Source organism: Protobothrops mucrosquamatus, unplaced genomic scaffold (genome assembly GCF_001527695.2).
Source record: "Protobothrops mucrosquamatus isolate PMUCROS unplaced genomic scaffold, P.Mucros_1.0 scaffold1087, whole genome shotgun sequence".
NCBI classification, from domain to species: domain Eukaryota; kingdom Metazoa; phylum Chordata; class Lepidosauria; order Squamata; family Viperidae; genus Protobothrops; species Protobothrops mucrosquamatus.
In genome coordinates this window covers 119,919-136,082 of record NW_015387313.1, presented here as the reverse complement: position 1 = coordinate 136,082, position 16,164 = coordinate 119,919, and the positions used below count along the sequence as shown (strand labels likewise).

At 40.2% G+C, this 16,164-nt stretch overlaps 1 protein-coding gene across 1 annotated transcript in view; it reads right to left on the bottom strand.

Moving 5' to 3' along the window:
• The window catches only part of LOC107291230 (EF-hand calcium-binding domain-containing protein 6), a 129,413-nt gene that overhangs the window by 38,169 nt on the left and 75,080 nt on the right, over nt 1-16,164 (bottom strand). The window contains exon 20 of the mRNA XM_029284903.1: nt 2,471-2,567. Within this exon, the coding sequence (XP_029140736.1) occupies nt 2,471-2,567 (97 nt within the window). The remainder of the gene's footprint in view (nt 1-2,470; nt 2,568-16,164) is intronic.

Genomic DNA, 16,164 nt, shown 5'->3' with positions numbered 1-16,164 from the left:
GGTGAATTTTCCATCAAAGTTATACTGAGCACTAACGGTAACACCCTCACTGGCCTCTGTGTCTACCTACTAATATTCTGCATCAATTTTTTTTATTCTTTTTCCTTCACTTGTTTCTCTTTTTTAGTCTTTTAAGAAGTATGAATAACAATAATAATTTCTAAAAGAATTCACCAGCTAAATGGTGGACAGTTTGTCCTGCAAATAAGCAGATGGACTATATAGCTCAGATTCATCAATAAACTTGCAAAAATTCAAGCTCTATATATTAAGGTGACCAAGTTTTTTTACAATGAAAAGGAGGACACAAATAAATTGAAGAAAAAATATCGTAAATAAAAGAAACATTGTATTCATTGCAACAATAATACAGACAACTTGCATGTGCAAAGTTTGCCAGCCGGGTGTTTTGGCGCGCTCAGCAGCAATTCCTATTGGCTTTTGAAAGCCAATAGTGGGAGTAGCACAGCTCATGCAAAAGTTGAAAAAAAAAACCATCAAAAAAAGGTGCCCGGACGCCGTTCTGAGCGTTCTATGAGGGAAAAAAAAGCCCTGCAGATTAGTCTTCAAATATCGAAAAGGAGGACATGAAGGAGGACACTTTTTGAGGGAGGACAGAACCTACAAAAGGAGGACTGTCCTCCCTAAAGGAGGACAGTTGGTCACCTTATATATATAGCATAGATTGTAATATCTTAAGGCTGAACTCAAACCTTAATCAATTCCAAACTGGTAATGAATTATATGAATATGCCCCCCATGAGAATGTCCTATAGGCCATATAAAATATCATTGCCCACTATCACTTTCCTCCTTTTTACAATCATATGTGGGGGACAAAGACCTTTACATATCTGTCCATCAGATAGGGCATTGGGTCAAAAAAGTCAAAATGGCAGCTATGAACACATGATCAAACTTCTGATTCTATTGCACATTTGCAGCCACTACTGGAATTTTTTGACTCATCCTGTAGATTCTTCTGCCCTGAGATATAGACAGATCACCTATCAAGCTGGGATGATATTTATGTGAGAGTGTTTCTCTCTCCCTAACTCCCTCACATAAAATGTAATGGAATGTGGGAATGGTCTTGGGAGACAGAATGATGAATCACAGACTAGACAACCACCATGCAAAAGACATCTGTATGCACAGATGCAGAAGGGTTGTGGGAAGCATTACAGATGGGACCCTGTCTAGTTTTCCAGAGTGTAAAAGGAAAGGAGAGAATGAATACATTCAGAATACTGCAGCCAATTTTGGTCACCATATCATAAAAAAGATGTTGAGAGTTTGGAAAAAAATTCAGAGAAGAGCAACTAAGATGATCAAAGGCCTGGAGACTAAAACATACGATGAACGGCTATGGGACTTGGGTTTGGCTAGTCTAAAGAAAAGAAGAAATGGGGGAGATGTGATAGCAGTGTTCCAGTATCTGAGGAGCTGCCACAAGGCAGAGGGGGCCAGGTTGTTCACCAAAGCACCAGAGGGAAGGATGAGAAACCTGGAATTAAGGAGAAACTTCCTAAGAGTGAGGCCAATTAACCAGTGGAACAGCTTGCCTTCAGAAATCGTGGGTGCTCCATCACTGGAGGTTTTTAAGAGACAGTCACTTCTCTGAGATGGTATAGGTTCTCCTGCTTGAGCAGGGGGCTGGACTAGAAGACCTCCAAGGTCCCATTCTATTCTATTCTATTCTATTCTATTCTATTCTATTCTATTCTATTCTATTCTATTCTATTCTATTCTATTCTTACAGTAAAGACAGAGCTAGGATTCATTGTTGAGCTTCTGGTCTGGACTACATCAAAGTGTAGGCAACAATCAACCATGACATGTTGACCAAAAGGCAATGCTCCTCTTTATGTAGCTTCACAGGGCATTTGAGTCAAGGCCCAGAAGCATTCTGGAGAAAACAAAATAGCCAAAGACTTTTGCTTCAGCTGATGTTTAATTACACATATTGTGGGAAGGGAAGGGAGATGTGGTCAAGGGGCAATAGAGGAGGAGGCGGCAACTTACCTTGGGTCTAAACTTTACAAATTCTGTGCAAGATCCAATATGGATAATTTTACATTAATAAAGTGTTTGGGGTATAAGCGATTAATGGAATAAGCCTTCGGGGCTTATCTCAGCTATCAAATTTGGAACTCCTTTGCATTTCAGTCCCATTACCACCAACCATGTACTTGCATAAATAACTATAATGGATATGTGTTCTGCTGTATTCTCTCTCTTAAAGAATCTGAAAAGCTTAAAATCAGACAGTGAAATACATTGTTTTCAAGCTCACGACTCATTTTGATTGCTAATGAGCTATTTGTTTATGTTTGTTAACGGCTTGCTTTAGATGGTTTTTTTTAACAACAATAAAAAAAATTCCATATCCCATCAAAGCTAAGCATTTGTCTGAAGCCCTGAAAGCATTTTTAGACACATGTAGGTTTCAAAGCTACTCAGGTCTTACCATAGCCAGGTCACCCCATCTGTTCTGTGCTTTGATAGTAAGATAGCAGTGTGCTTGTTCACAGGCAAGTTCTGCATCTGCTACCAGCCTCCTGGGTCTCAGAAAACAAAAAAATATTGCAATTATTTTTTTTTCCTAAATGGGTTCATTAACATCTTACAAGTTTTGTTTGTTTGTTTTCTTCTTATGTTTGGTACAGAGGGTTTTAAAGACTTACCTCATAGATCTGCATACAAATGAGTTCCTTACAATTATTCCCCACCCCCCCCCTCCAGCTGCAAATTAAAAATCTCTTTAAAACTTTCCTTAATCCTTGTCAACATATGCAAATACAGATCGGTCAAATGTCTTAATTGCAGCTGAGATTTAAAGGGAAAATGTTTGTAAATCAAAGCAGTGCTCTAAAGAGGCACAATACCTATAACAACAACAACAACAAGAACAACAACAACAACAACAACAACAATAACAATAATAATAATAATAATAATAATAATAATAATAATAATAATAATAATAATAATAATAAAGTTGGAAGGGACCTTGGAGGTCATTGAGTCCAACCCCCTGCTCAGGCAGGAACCCTACACCATTTCAGACAAATGGCTGTCCAGTCTCTTCTTAAAAACGTCCAGTGTTGGAGCATTCACCGCTTCTGGAGGCAGGTTGTTCCACTGGTTAATTGTTCTAACTGTCAGGAAGTTTCTCCTTAGTTCTAGGTTGCTTCTCTCCTTGATCATTTTCCATCCGTTGCTTCTTGTCCTGCCTTCAGGCGCCTTGGAGAATAGCTTGACTCCCTCTTCTTTGTGGCAGCCCCTGAGATGTTGAGACACTGCTATCATGTCCCCCCTCGTCCTTCTCTTCGTTAAATTAGACATAGCCAATTCCAGCAACCATTCCTTATATGTTTTAGCCTCCAGTCCCCTAATCATCTTTGTTGCTCCAGCATATTGTGGTCTGAAGATCACTAGAAAATTGCTGTGCCAGTTCTACTCTAAACTCAGCTAAAGCCACTGAGAAGCTGCAACGTCTCTTTTATTTGAGATCTCTGCTGTATGCTTTTGCTCTTTCAGACGTTATGCTGAACCCATATCAGAAGAGTAGCCCTTCATCTAAAACCAACAAGCAAGCTTTGTCCATCCATATAACCCTCACAGGAAGGAGCAGCCAAACTCTCTCAAGACTTTATTAAGTTATATGCACGTTCCTGGCTTCTAGTTCCCTTCAGAAACCAGAAAAAAAGATTACTGACTGATTATTCTAGCTTGCCAGTTTCATTTTTGGCAAATAATATTCAATAGCCAACGATGAAGCTCCCCTCCTGAGTTTGTTGTTTTGGCTTTCTTTCAACTGTGCAACAGCATCCGTGCTTGCTGTGGTTACATTTTTAAAAATAAAGAATTGCATTTTAATGACTTGAGTGAGTTCAAACTATACGTGAAGTGAGGGTGGTTAATTTGAAGAATTCTGCCTGGAAGCTTGGTGGGATGAATGTGAAACTAGAGATGAAAAAGAACAGAATAGCAAGATTGCATTTTTCAGTAGAGAGATAGAGTACCTTTGTAATTCGGTGAGGATAAGTAGGGTTAAGGTGTTTGTTTTACGGATGTTAATACAGAGTGTGAATTAAATTGTCTCCTGATGTGGCTTTGGTTTGCTTGTCGGGTATTACAACTGATCTTTTGAGGGTGACTAAGGTTAATCCGGTTGTCGGTTATGTGATATGACATGTACAAAACGTCTTACTTTATCTTGCCGATGACAGAAAGCTGTCATCTATGTTTGGGGGGTGTGTGTATCTTCTTACACTAATCTGAAACATCAAGAAAAACAGTGTACTTCATGTTTGGACCATTCAACTGATTTTATGGGGACTTACTTTTAAACCTTGTGGTTGAGATTGTAGCACCAATTTACACCTAAGCAGAAAAAACCAAAGGTACAAGTACAGATTAGGCAAAACCTGACTCAAAAACAGTAACTGTTAGAGGGACCTTGGAGTCCTAGTGAACGATCATTTAAACATGAGCCAGCAGTGTGTTGCAGCAGCCAAAAAGGCTAATATAATACTTGGTTATATAAACACAGGCATAGAATCAAAATCACGTGAAGTATTAGTACTGCTTTATAAATCCTTAGTAAGACCACATCCTGGAATACTGCATCCAGTTTTGGTCACCACATTACAAAATAGTTGTTGAGACTTTGAAAAAAAAGTGCAAAAAAGAGCAACTAAGATGATTAAGGGCCTGGAGAGAAAAACATATGAAGAATGGTTGCAGGATTTGGGTTTGGCTAGTCTAGAGAAAAAGACTACAGGTGATATGATAGCAGTATTGCAGTATTTGAGGGACTGCCACAAAGAAGAGGGGGACAACTTATTTTCCAAAGCACCAGAAGACAAGACAAGAAACAGTGGATGGAAACTAATCAAGGAGAGAAGCAACTTGGAATTAAGGAGAAACCTCCTGACAGTGAGAATAATGAACCAGTGGAACAATTTGCCTCCAGAAGTTGTAAGTGCATCATCATTGGAGGTTTTTAAGAAAACACTGGACAGCCACCTGCCTGAAATGGTATAGAGCAAGCATGTCAAACCCGCGACGTTATGTGATGCCGTGCGACGTATCGGGACTTTTTCCCCATTGCCAGCAGTGGGGTGGGCGCGGTTTCAGCGTGACGCATCCGGCCCGCGGGCCGGCAGTTTGACATGCCTGGTATAGAGTCTCCTGCTTGAGCAGGGGGTTGGACTAGAAAACCTCCAAGGTCCCTTCCAGCTCTATTTTAACTGACCAAAATCAAGGTTTTAATACCTTGCAAATAAGACCAAGGGCTAATCTAGCAATTCTAGATATCTCAAAATGATTTTATCTAAGCAAGATTTCACTACGCCTATTAAATGACACTTAGTACAAAACTAGGGTGAAATAGAATAATAAAGGAATCAGTTTCTTTACCCATATAGATAGTCCTTAACTTACGTAACTTACCTAAATGCAAGCGGTTACCAAGCACCCAAATTGTAATCAAGTGACCATAGGGATGGTGTGATGGTCATAAGTGTGAGGACAGATTGTAAATCACTTTTTCTAAGGCCATCATAACTTTGAAACATTGTTAAATGAATGGTTATAAGCAAAGCTCTGTTTCCATCTGTCCTGTTTGTCATCGTTCGCTCCCTAGAGACTAAAATGGAAGATCTGTAACTTGAGCTGGCCACGAACAAGGAGTGTATATCGGAGTTGGTGACCCTTTGAGAGCTGTATGCAATGAAATTTCATTTTGATGTATACCGATTGGTGTACATTCAAAGTGTCAATAAAATCGTTGTTGTTGTTGTTGTAAAGACTATCTGTATAAGCCATCCAAAATTTAAGCTATTATTTTAATTTCTAAGATACTTTTATGCTCAGGCTTTTAGCAATAGCAATAGCATTTAGACATATACCATTTCATAGTGCTTTACTCTGTGGGTGGGTTACAATGTAGAAGCATTATTTGCATATTGCCCCCAACAATCTGGCTCCTCATTTTACCAACCCCGGAAAGATGGAAGGCAGAGTGAACTTTGAACTCTGTCAGGATCGAACTACAAGCTGTGGGCAGAATTATAGAGACCTCTCTATAAAGCTATAGAGCTATACAGATTTAGTTTATGTCAATATGTGTGATTAATCATCACACACCATTATATTATAAACACTGATAATATTAAATAAGCATATGCATAAGAATTTTGGAGTATGTTCATATTTATATTCAAATTTATAGGCTGCTTATCAGTGAGGAAAGTTCATAAAAAATATTGTAGTCTCAAACCGATGCACTGAAAGCAGCATATCAATGAACAGTACAATAAACTAAAAACATGAATTGTCCAGAACTTCAATCACTCTGTATTTCAAGCTAGCCATCTTGGCTGTAGCAAAATTAGCTGTGATTAGTACTTGATTGGGCAACCACTGGAAAATGCTATGACTAGATGTGAAAATTGAAATACTACAGAAAAAAGGCCATGGCAACTACAACCATGTTGCTGCAAGAAAGCCAATATGGAGGTAACCATAAAATTACTAGGAATTGAACTTTATTCAGTAGAGCCCATAAGACAGGACACTTTTTAGTTGGCTCTTGAAAATAAAGAAAGGGTCTAAGTAACCACAATGTTCTCTAGCCTTGAATATCAAGGAGGACAGAGCAGAGCAACCTAAGAGGAAACAAAATGGGATGGGAACCTACATAAACAGAGTTTTCCTCCCATGCCGTCACTCTGCTAAACCAGGGCTTTTCAACCTTTTCACCCATTGTACCACTTTTAGGATATGGCAACATCCAAGTACCACCAGTCGCCTAGCAAGGTGTCAAAAACTTGATGACCCCCCCCCCAAAAAAGGAAAAAAGTGATAAAGTACAGGTAGTCCTCGACTTACAACAGTTCGCTTAGTGACTATTCAAAGTTACAATGGCACTGAAAAAAGTGCCCCCCAAGCCACAGCCGAGCAAGACACCTGCCTGCCCGCCCGGCCGCGCTCTTCCTCCTGTCAGGTTTTCATTGTGAGCATTTCTGTTGAGGATTGGCAGTGGGGGTGGGGTGGGGGATGTTTGGTTTTTATTCCCCTCCGTCTGCTGGGTGGTTGCAGCAGGTTTTGGTCACTTCACATGACCCTGGGACACTGGGACCGTCATAAATATGAATCAGTTGCCAAGCATCTGAATGTAAATCACAAGACCCTGGAGATGCTGCAACATTCCAGCTGATCGGCGCTTCTTCTGGGCTCCACAGAAGCGCTAGGATCAGTGCTGCTTTCCAGCTGATTGGTGCTTCTTCAGGGCTCAGCAGAAGCACCAGGATCAGCGCCGAGCTCCAGCTGGAGCCTGGTGCTGATCTTGGCGCTTCCATGGAGCCCTGATAGCCCTGCAGCTCCAGCCGTCTCTCGCTCAGGCTTGTGCGGTGTTGCCACCAGTTCAGCTCATTCCCCCCCCCACTACCACTTTTCTAGGATGGTCGCGTACCACCTGCCAGGTGCTAATGTACCACAGGTGGTACCCGTACCACTGGTTGAAAAGCCCTGTGCGAAACAACTAATTCCCACTACACTATCTTATGCCCTGGGGTGTCAAATTACCTCGTAGGGCTGTGTTACTATTACTATTATCCTTCTCATCTTTTCTATTACCTATTTCCTTAGCTTCTTATGACTATAACTTTGTTATTTGTATCTCATGAGTTATGTTGTTTTTATTAGTATCCTATTATGATTTATGTTGATTGGTTATTTCGTATCCTATGACTATCACTGTGTTGTATCATATGATTTATGATGATTATATTTTATGGTTATGATCATGTTGCTTGTATGCACGCTAAGAGCTTATGCACCAGAGATAAATTCCCTGTGTGTCCAATCACACTTGGCCAATAAAGAATTCTATTCTGTTCTGTTCCGTTCTATTATATTCTGCTTGCAACATTCTTCAGAGTCTTATATTTTCTTCCCTTTACTCATTCCTCTGCCCAAGAAAGCAAAAATGCTGTCGCAGTATCCCAGAATTGCAGAATTAGGAGGGACCATGAGGACCATCAAGTTCAACCTTCGCAATGGGAAGGAAAACTAATTAACCCAAGTAGGAGCAGTGGTTGTCGAGCTTCTTCTTAAAAATCTTGACAGATGAAGAACCCACAACTCTTGTAAGTAGATTACTTCACTCTTGCCTAATTCTTAGTGAAGTTCATATTTAAATGACATTTGGGTAACTGCACCCAGTTACTGTGCCAATGAAAAAATAGTTCCTGGCCATCTTCCTTATGGCACCCTTATATGTACTTGACCTCAGTCATCATCTTTCCCCTCCAAATTCTTTTCCTCAGGCTGACTATCCCAAGTTCTTTTAGATATCCGATATCACCTTTGTCACCTTCTTTGCTTTCCTGTTCTAACCTATCAATACCTTTCTGGAAAAGTACTGTCCAGAATTGTTCTCAGAACTCCAAATATGGTCTCATTGGAACTGATGACTTCAAGAAAACCAATTCAAAATCATGGATGTGGATGCTGGTAGAGCACATTCTTTATGTAGATTTTAGCCCTTCAGTTCCTAGAGGTGGTAAGAGTTGAAGGGATGCAATGGAAGAAGCATGACCAACAGGCACTTTTGTGCTCCCCCTTCCATGAAACTGGAACCCCACAATTTTTTTTGTTTTAAAGAACTGCTGTGGTTTTCCAGATTTCTCATCAATTTTCCAATATTGTGGATCTGTGATGAGGACGTTTTTAAAAGCTTCTTAAATGGTTGCCTAGGTTACCTTACAGCTGAGCTACAGGATGTTGAAAATCAAGTGGTTATACTTCAGACTTCGCATAGAGAATGTATAATAGAATATTTATTTATATCTCATTTCCCTGAAAAACAAAGTTGCTTTCAGAAATAACAGTGCAATGGAAAGCAATATAATTAAACACAAATAGGAACTTTAAATAACAATTGAAAAACACCAGCCAAAAATCCTACAAGCTGCAGATTATAGAACATATAAGTCTTGGGTGAAAATTACAATAGATTCCTAAAACCAAAAACGTATAGCCCAAACTTTTTTTTGTCTTTCTGTGGATTATTCCACAATTTTGGCATGATCACCCAAATGGGGGCTGCCAATCACATTTCAGTTCATTTTGGTACATTGGAACCAAATCTTTTAAATAAATAAACTTGATTCATTGAGTTATAATAGAAAGAAAGCTGATCTTGACAGAGATAAGCCATATCCATTATTACAAGGAGAAAGTGTAGTTTAAGTCCCAAACAAGTATGCATATGCTCAGGCAGATGACTCTCTTAATTCTCACGGGCATAACAAAAGGGGCGACCCAGCACAATCAAAGTCACACGATTTTGTTGTTATAGCCATTCTCAATAAAAGTAGATCTAACCTTCATATGGAACTGATTCCTGGTCTACTTGGTAGAATTGACAATAATAATAATAATAATAATAATAATAATAACAACAACAACAACAACAACAACAACAATAATAATAATAAAGTTGGAAGGGACCTTGGAGGTCATCTAGTCCAACCACCTGCTCAGGCAGGAAACCCTATACCAGTGGTTCTCAACCTGTGGGTCGGGACCCCATTTGGGGTCGATCGACCATTTCATGGGGGTCGCCAAGCAAGGCTGTCCGCCATTTTTTTGTCCGCAATTTTTTCCCCTTTTCCAGTGGGTGCCTTACCTCCCTTGGGCTGGGCCAGCTGGTGGTCAGCCTGCTCCGTCTCTGCCGCTTGCCAGCTACACCTCGGCCGGCGCAGGGGGCGGAAACACGCATGTGCGGCGCTCCCGGGCAGGGAAAGTCTTCAACTTACGACCGGTTTAGTCCTCGACTTACGGCCAGTTTAGTCCTCGACTTACGACCGGTTGGGGTCGCGGCATTAAAAAGGTTGAGAACCACTGCCCTATACCATTTCACACAAATGGCTGAAATTTTTAAAAATTCTGTATGTAAGGTCTGAAAATGATAATTATGGAAATGCTTGATTTTTAAACATTACTAAGTATTTAAAAAGCAAAAATACATTCATTCATCATTTATCATTATTCATATATTCATTTATACAGTCAAATATTCTTACATTCCTACCAAAAAGAACACAATGATGTTCTGATTCTATCTTGAAATATTTTGTATCCTAAATCCAATATTAATTTATTTCAGATTAATGCAATGACTTAAATTGAACTGAATTGAATTGAATACTTTATTTGGCCAGGTGTGATTAGACATACAAGAAATTTGTCTCTGGTACAAAAGCACTCGTGTACATGCAAAACATCATCATCATCATCATCATCATCATCATCATCATCATCATCATCATCATCTACTTAGATGTTACCTTAACAGCTCTCTCTTAAGGTTTTACCAGTCTCAGACTGTGAATCGAATTGAAGATTAAGAAGATTAAATCTCCAACAACAACAACAACAACAACAGCAATACCAATAGGCAGTGCCTGAAGACAGCAGAATAGAAGAGAAAGAACTGGAGAAGATAACAACATACAAAGACCTATACATGGAAATAGAATGACTGTGGCAAAGGCAAGCAAAGGCAGCACCAATAGTAATAGGGGCCTTGGGTGGAATCCCAAAACAACTGGAACACCACTTGAACATCATTGGCATTGACAAATTTCCCATCAGTCAATTGCAAAAGGCAGCCTTACTGGGAACAGCTTCCCAGTAAGACATGTGGATGTCTAATGTAACATCATCAGACATCCACATCTGCCTATCCCAGATCCTTGGTAAGGACTCGATAGGAAGACAAAAATGCCAAATACAGTTTGAACATCTGGCTGACTGTGCAATTATTATTATTGATCATTGCACAGTCAGCCAGATGTTCAGACTGGATTATCATCATCATCATCATCATCATCATCATCATCATCATCATCATCATCATCAGTCTGGTTCATTGATCTTGAAATACCATGTGATGCACGAATTGAAGAGAAACAGCTAGATAAAAATAACAAAATATTGTGATTTGCAAATTGAAGTTGAGTGATTATATGGAAGAAGAAATCAACAATTGCACCAATAGTAATAGGAGCCCTTGGAGCAATACCCAAAGAACTGCCTAGATACATAGAAATTTTGAATTTATTAGATCTGAATATCCTGAATTTTCAAAAACCACCCAACTCGGAACTGCCTATATACTCAGATGCTACCTTAACAGCTCTTAGGTCCTTGGTTAGGACTTGAACTGTTAAGTTTTTACCAGTCCCGGACTGTTAATCGAATCAAAGATTAATCATAATAATAATCATACCAATAAAAGGGGAGTAAAGAAAATAAGAAAAGATAAATAATAACACTATAGTCATACTACATGGGTTAATAGACATTAGGCAACACTGAATTAGGTGTTCAGCAGAGTGATGGCATGAGGGAAAATGCTGTCCCTGTGTCTAGTTGTTTTGGCATACAATGCCCTTTAGTGCCATTTCAAGGGAAGGAGTTGAAACAGTTTATGTCCAGGATGTGAGGGGTCTGCAGATATCTTCTTATCCTCCTAGGCCTTTTATGGAAGGCAAGCTGGTGGCAATTGTTCTTTCTGCAGTCTTAACTATCCGTTGGAGCTTGTACCTGTTTGGTTGCTGTACCAAACCAGATAGTTATACAAATAACAGACTCAATAATTCCTCTGTAAAATTGTAAACAGCTCCTGGGGCAATCTGAACTTCCTGAGTTGATGCAGGAAGAACATTTTTTGTTGTACCTTTTTAATGATAGTTCTAATGTTGAGCACCCATTTTAAGTTCTGGGAGATTATAGAACCCAAAAAACTGAAAGACTCTACTGCTGTTACCGTGCTGTTGAATATAGTAAGAGGGGGTAAAATAGAAGGACTCCTCCCAAAGTCCATTCTCATCTTTACAGTTTTAAGCATGTTCAGCTCCAGATTATTACGACTACACTACAGGGCCTGTTGTTCAACCTTCCATCCATATGCAGACTCAGCACCATATCACACGAGGCCTGCAAATTTCAGAACTAATTAAATAATGATGTAATGATAATGTAAATCAAAATAAACCAAATTTTTATTCTTCTTACTTGTAAGTTGTGGTCAACCAAGGACGCATCTCTTTAGTNGGAAACATTAAGCCACTCCTATTCATCCCAATTCCACAAACAAAATGCCTACAATTATGTCTCACACTTAATTTAACAGAGGACTACACCGAAACCAAACGAACAGCCCATAATGTTGACTAGAAAACTCCCACTGATTCCAATTAGGCCAACAGCCAATACACTATACTGTACATGTTTTGCAGAATGAAATAGAACGTGATGACAGACAGCTGTCATCTATGTTTGGGGGTGTGTGTATCTTCTTACACTAATCTGAAACATCAAGAAAAACAGTGTACTTCATGTTTGGACCATTCAACTGATTTTATGGGGACTTACTTTTAAACCTTGTGGTTGAGATTGTAGCACCAATTTACACCTAAGCAGGAAAAAACAAAGGTACAAGTACAGATTAGGCAAAACCTGACTCAAAAACAGTAACTGTTAGAGGGACCTTGGAGTCCTAGTGAACGATCATTTAAACATGAGCCAGCAGTGTGTTGCAGCAGCCAAAAAGGCTAATATAATACTTGGTTATATAAACACAGGCATAGAATCAAAATCACGTGAAGTATTAGTACTGCTTTATAAATCCTTAGTAAGACCACATCCTGGAATACTGCATCCAGTTTTGGTCACCACATTACAAAATAGTTGTTGAGACTTTGAAAAAAAAGTGCAAAAAAGAGCAACTAAGATGATTAAGGGCCTGGAGAGAAAAACATATGAAGAACGGTTGCAGGATTTGGGTTTGGCTAGTCTAGAGAAAAGGACTACAGGTGACATGATAGCAGTATTCCAGTATTTGAGGGACTGCCACAAAGAAGAGGGGGACAACTTATTTTCCAAAGCACCAGAAGACAAGACAAGAAACAGTGGATAGAAACTAATCAAGGAGAGAAGCAACTTGGAATTAAGGAGAAACTTCCTGACAGTGAAAATAATGAACCAGTGGAACAACTTGCCTCCAGAAGTTGTAAGTGCTTCATTATTGGAGATTTTTAAGAAAAGACTGGACAGCCACTTGCCTGAAATGGTATAGAGTAGGCATGTCAAACCTGCAATGTTACGTGACGCCGTGCGACGTATTGGGACTTTTTCCCCATTGCCAGCAATGGGGTGGGCGCGGTTTCAGCGTGACAGGCCGGCTGTTTGACATGCCTGGTATAGAGTCTCCTGCTTGAGCAGGGGGTTGGACTAGAAGACCTCCAAGGTCCCTTCCAGCTCTATTCTAACTGAACAAAATCAAGGTTTTAATACCTTGCAAATAAGACCAAGGGCTAATCTAGCAATTCTAGATATCTCAAAATGATTTTATCTAAGCAAGATTTCACTACGCCTATTAAATGACACTTAGTACAAAACTAGGGTGAAATAGAATAATAAAGGAATCAGTTTCTTTACCCATATAGATAGTCCTTAACTTACGTAACTTACCTAAATGCAAGCGGTTACCAAGCACCCAAATTGTAATCAAGTGACCATAGGGATGGTGTGATGGTCATAAGTGTGAGGACAGATTGTAAATCACTTTTTCTAAGGCCATCATAACTTTGAAACATTGTTAAATGAATGGTCATAAGTCAGTGGTGGCGAACCTATGGCACGCGTGCCAGAGGCGGCACTCAGAGCCCTCTCTGTGGGTACGTGCACCATTACCCCAGCCCCGCCTCCCCCTGTGGCCCCCTCATCAGCAGCCCCCCAGAGACTTGCCCCCGAGTGCGGTCCGTGCAAAGCAGCACAGCCAAGGGCATGGCAACCAGGCAGCGTGGACAAGACTCTGCCCTCGTGCCCTGTCACACACAGATGATGCTGCAGGGCATGGGCGGAGGGCATGGCCGCCATGGCGCTGATGGGCTACCTGGGCAATCTGCTGTGGTGGGCTGTGGAGGCGGTGGGTGATCATGCAGGTGGGCGGGGCGCAGAGCGGGGGTGGGCGGGGAGGCGGGGCAGTTTTTGGGCACTCGGTCTCTAAAAGGTTCGCCATCACTGTCATAAGTCAAAGCTCCATTTCCATCTGTCCTGTTTGCCACGAACAAGGAATGTATATTGGAGTTGGTGACCCTTTGAGAGCTGTATGCAACGAAATTTCATTTTGATGTATACCGATTGGTGTACATTTAAAGTGACAATAAAATTGTTGTTGTTGTTGTTGTAAAGACTATCTGTATAAGCCATCCAAAATTTAAGCTATTATTTTAATTTCTAAGATACTTTTATGCTCAGGCTTTTAGCAATAGCAATAGCATTTAGACATATACCATTTCATAGTGCTTTACTCTGTGGGTGGGTTACAATGTAGAACCATTATTTGGATATTGCCCCCAACAATCTGGCTCCCCATTTTACCAACCCCGGAAAGATGGAAGGCAGAGTGAACTTTGAACTCTGTCAGGATCGAACTACAAGCTGTGGGCAGAGTTATAGAGGCCTCTCTATAAAGCTATAGAGCTATACAGATTTAGTTTATGTCAATATGTGTGATGAAATCATCTCGCACCATTATATTATAAACACTGATAATATTAAATAAGCATATGCATAAGAATTTTGGGGTGTGTTCACATCTATATTCAAATTTATAAGCTGCTTATCAGTGAGGAAAGTTCATAAAAAATATTGTAGTCTCAAACCGATGCACTGAAAGCAGCATATCAATGAACAGTACAATAAACTAAAAACGTGAATTGTCCAGAACTTCAATCACTCTGTATTTCAAGCCAGCCATCTTGGCTGTAGCAGAAATAGCTGTGATTAGTACTTGATTGGGCAACCACTGGAAAATGCTATGACTAGATGTGAAAATTGAAATACTACAGAAAAAAGGCCGTGGCAACTACAACCATGTTGCTGCAAGAAAGCCAACATGGAGGTAACCATAAAATTACTAGGAGTTGAACTTTACTCAATGGAGCCCATAAGACAGGGCACTTTTTAGTTGGCTCTTGAAAATAAAGGAAGGGTCTAAGTACCCACAATGTTCTCTAGCCTTGAATATCAAAGAGGACAGAGCAGAGCAACCTAAGAGGAAACAAAATGGGATGGGAACCTACATAAACAGACAGTTTTCCTCCCATGCCGTCACTCTGTTAAACAACTAATTCCCACAACACTATCTTATGTCCTAAGATGTCAAATCACCTAGTAGGGCTGTATTACTATTACTATTATCCTTCTCATCTTTCCTATTACCTATTTCCTTAGCTTCCTATGACTATAACTTTGTTATTTCTATCTCATGATTTATGTTGTTTTTATTAGTATCCTATTATGATTTATGTTGATTGGTTAATTCGTATCCTATGACTATCACTGACTGTTGTATCATATGATTTATGATGATTATATTTTATGGTTATGATCATGTTGCTTGTATGCACGCTAAGAGCTTATGCACCAGAGATAAATTCCCTGTGTGTCCAATCACACTTGGCCAATAAAGAATTCTATTCTGTTCTGTTCCGTTCTATTATATTCTGCTTGCAACATTCTTCAGAGTCTTATATTTTCTTCCCTTTACTCATTCCTCTGCCCAAGAAAGCAAAAATGCTGTCGCAGTATCCCAGAATTGCAGAATTAGGAGGGTCCATGAGGACCAACCTTCGCAATGGGAAGGAAAACTAATTAACCCAAGTAGGAGAAGTGGTTGTCGAGCTTCTTCTTAAAAATCTTGACAGATGAAGAACCTACAACTCTTGTAAGTAGATTACTTCACTCTTGCCTAATTCTTAGTGAAGTTCATATTTAAATGACATTTGGGTAACTGCACCCAGTTACTGTGCCAATGAAAAAATAGTTCCTGGCCATCTTCCTTATGGCACCCTTATATGTACTTGACCTCAGTCATCAGACCGCCTTCTGCCGCAGATTCCCTCCCACAGACCGGTACGCTCCCACAGAGTGGGTCTCCTCAGGGTGCCGTCGGCCAAGCAATGTCGGCTGGCGACCCCCAGGGGGAGGGCCTTCTCTGTGGGTGCCCCTACCCTCTGGAATGAACTACCCCCCGAGATTCGGACGATTCCGGATCTCCTTACCTTCCGTCGCGCC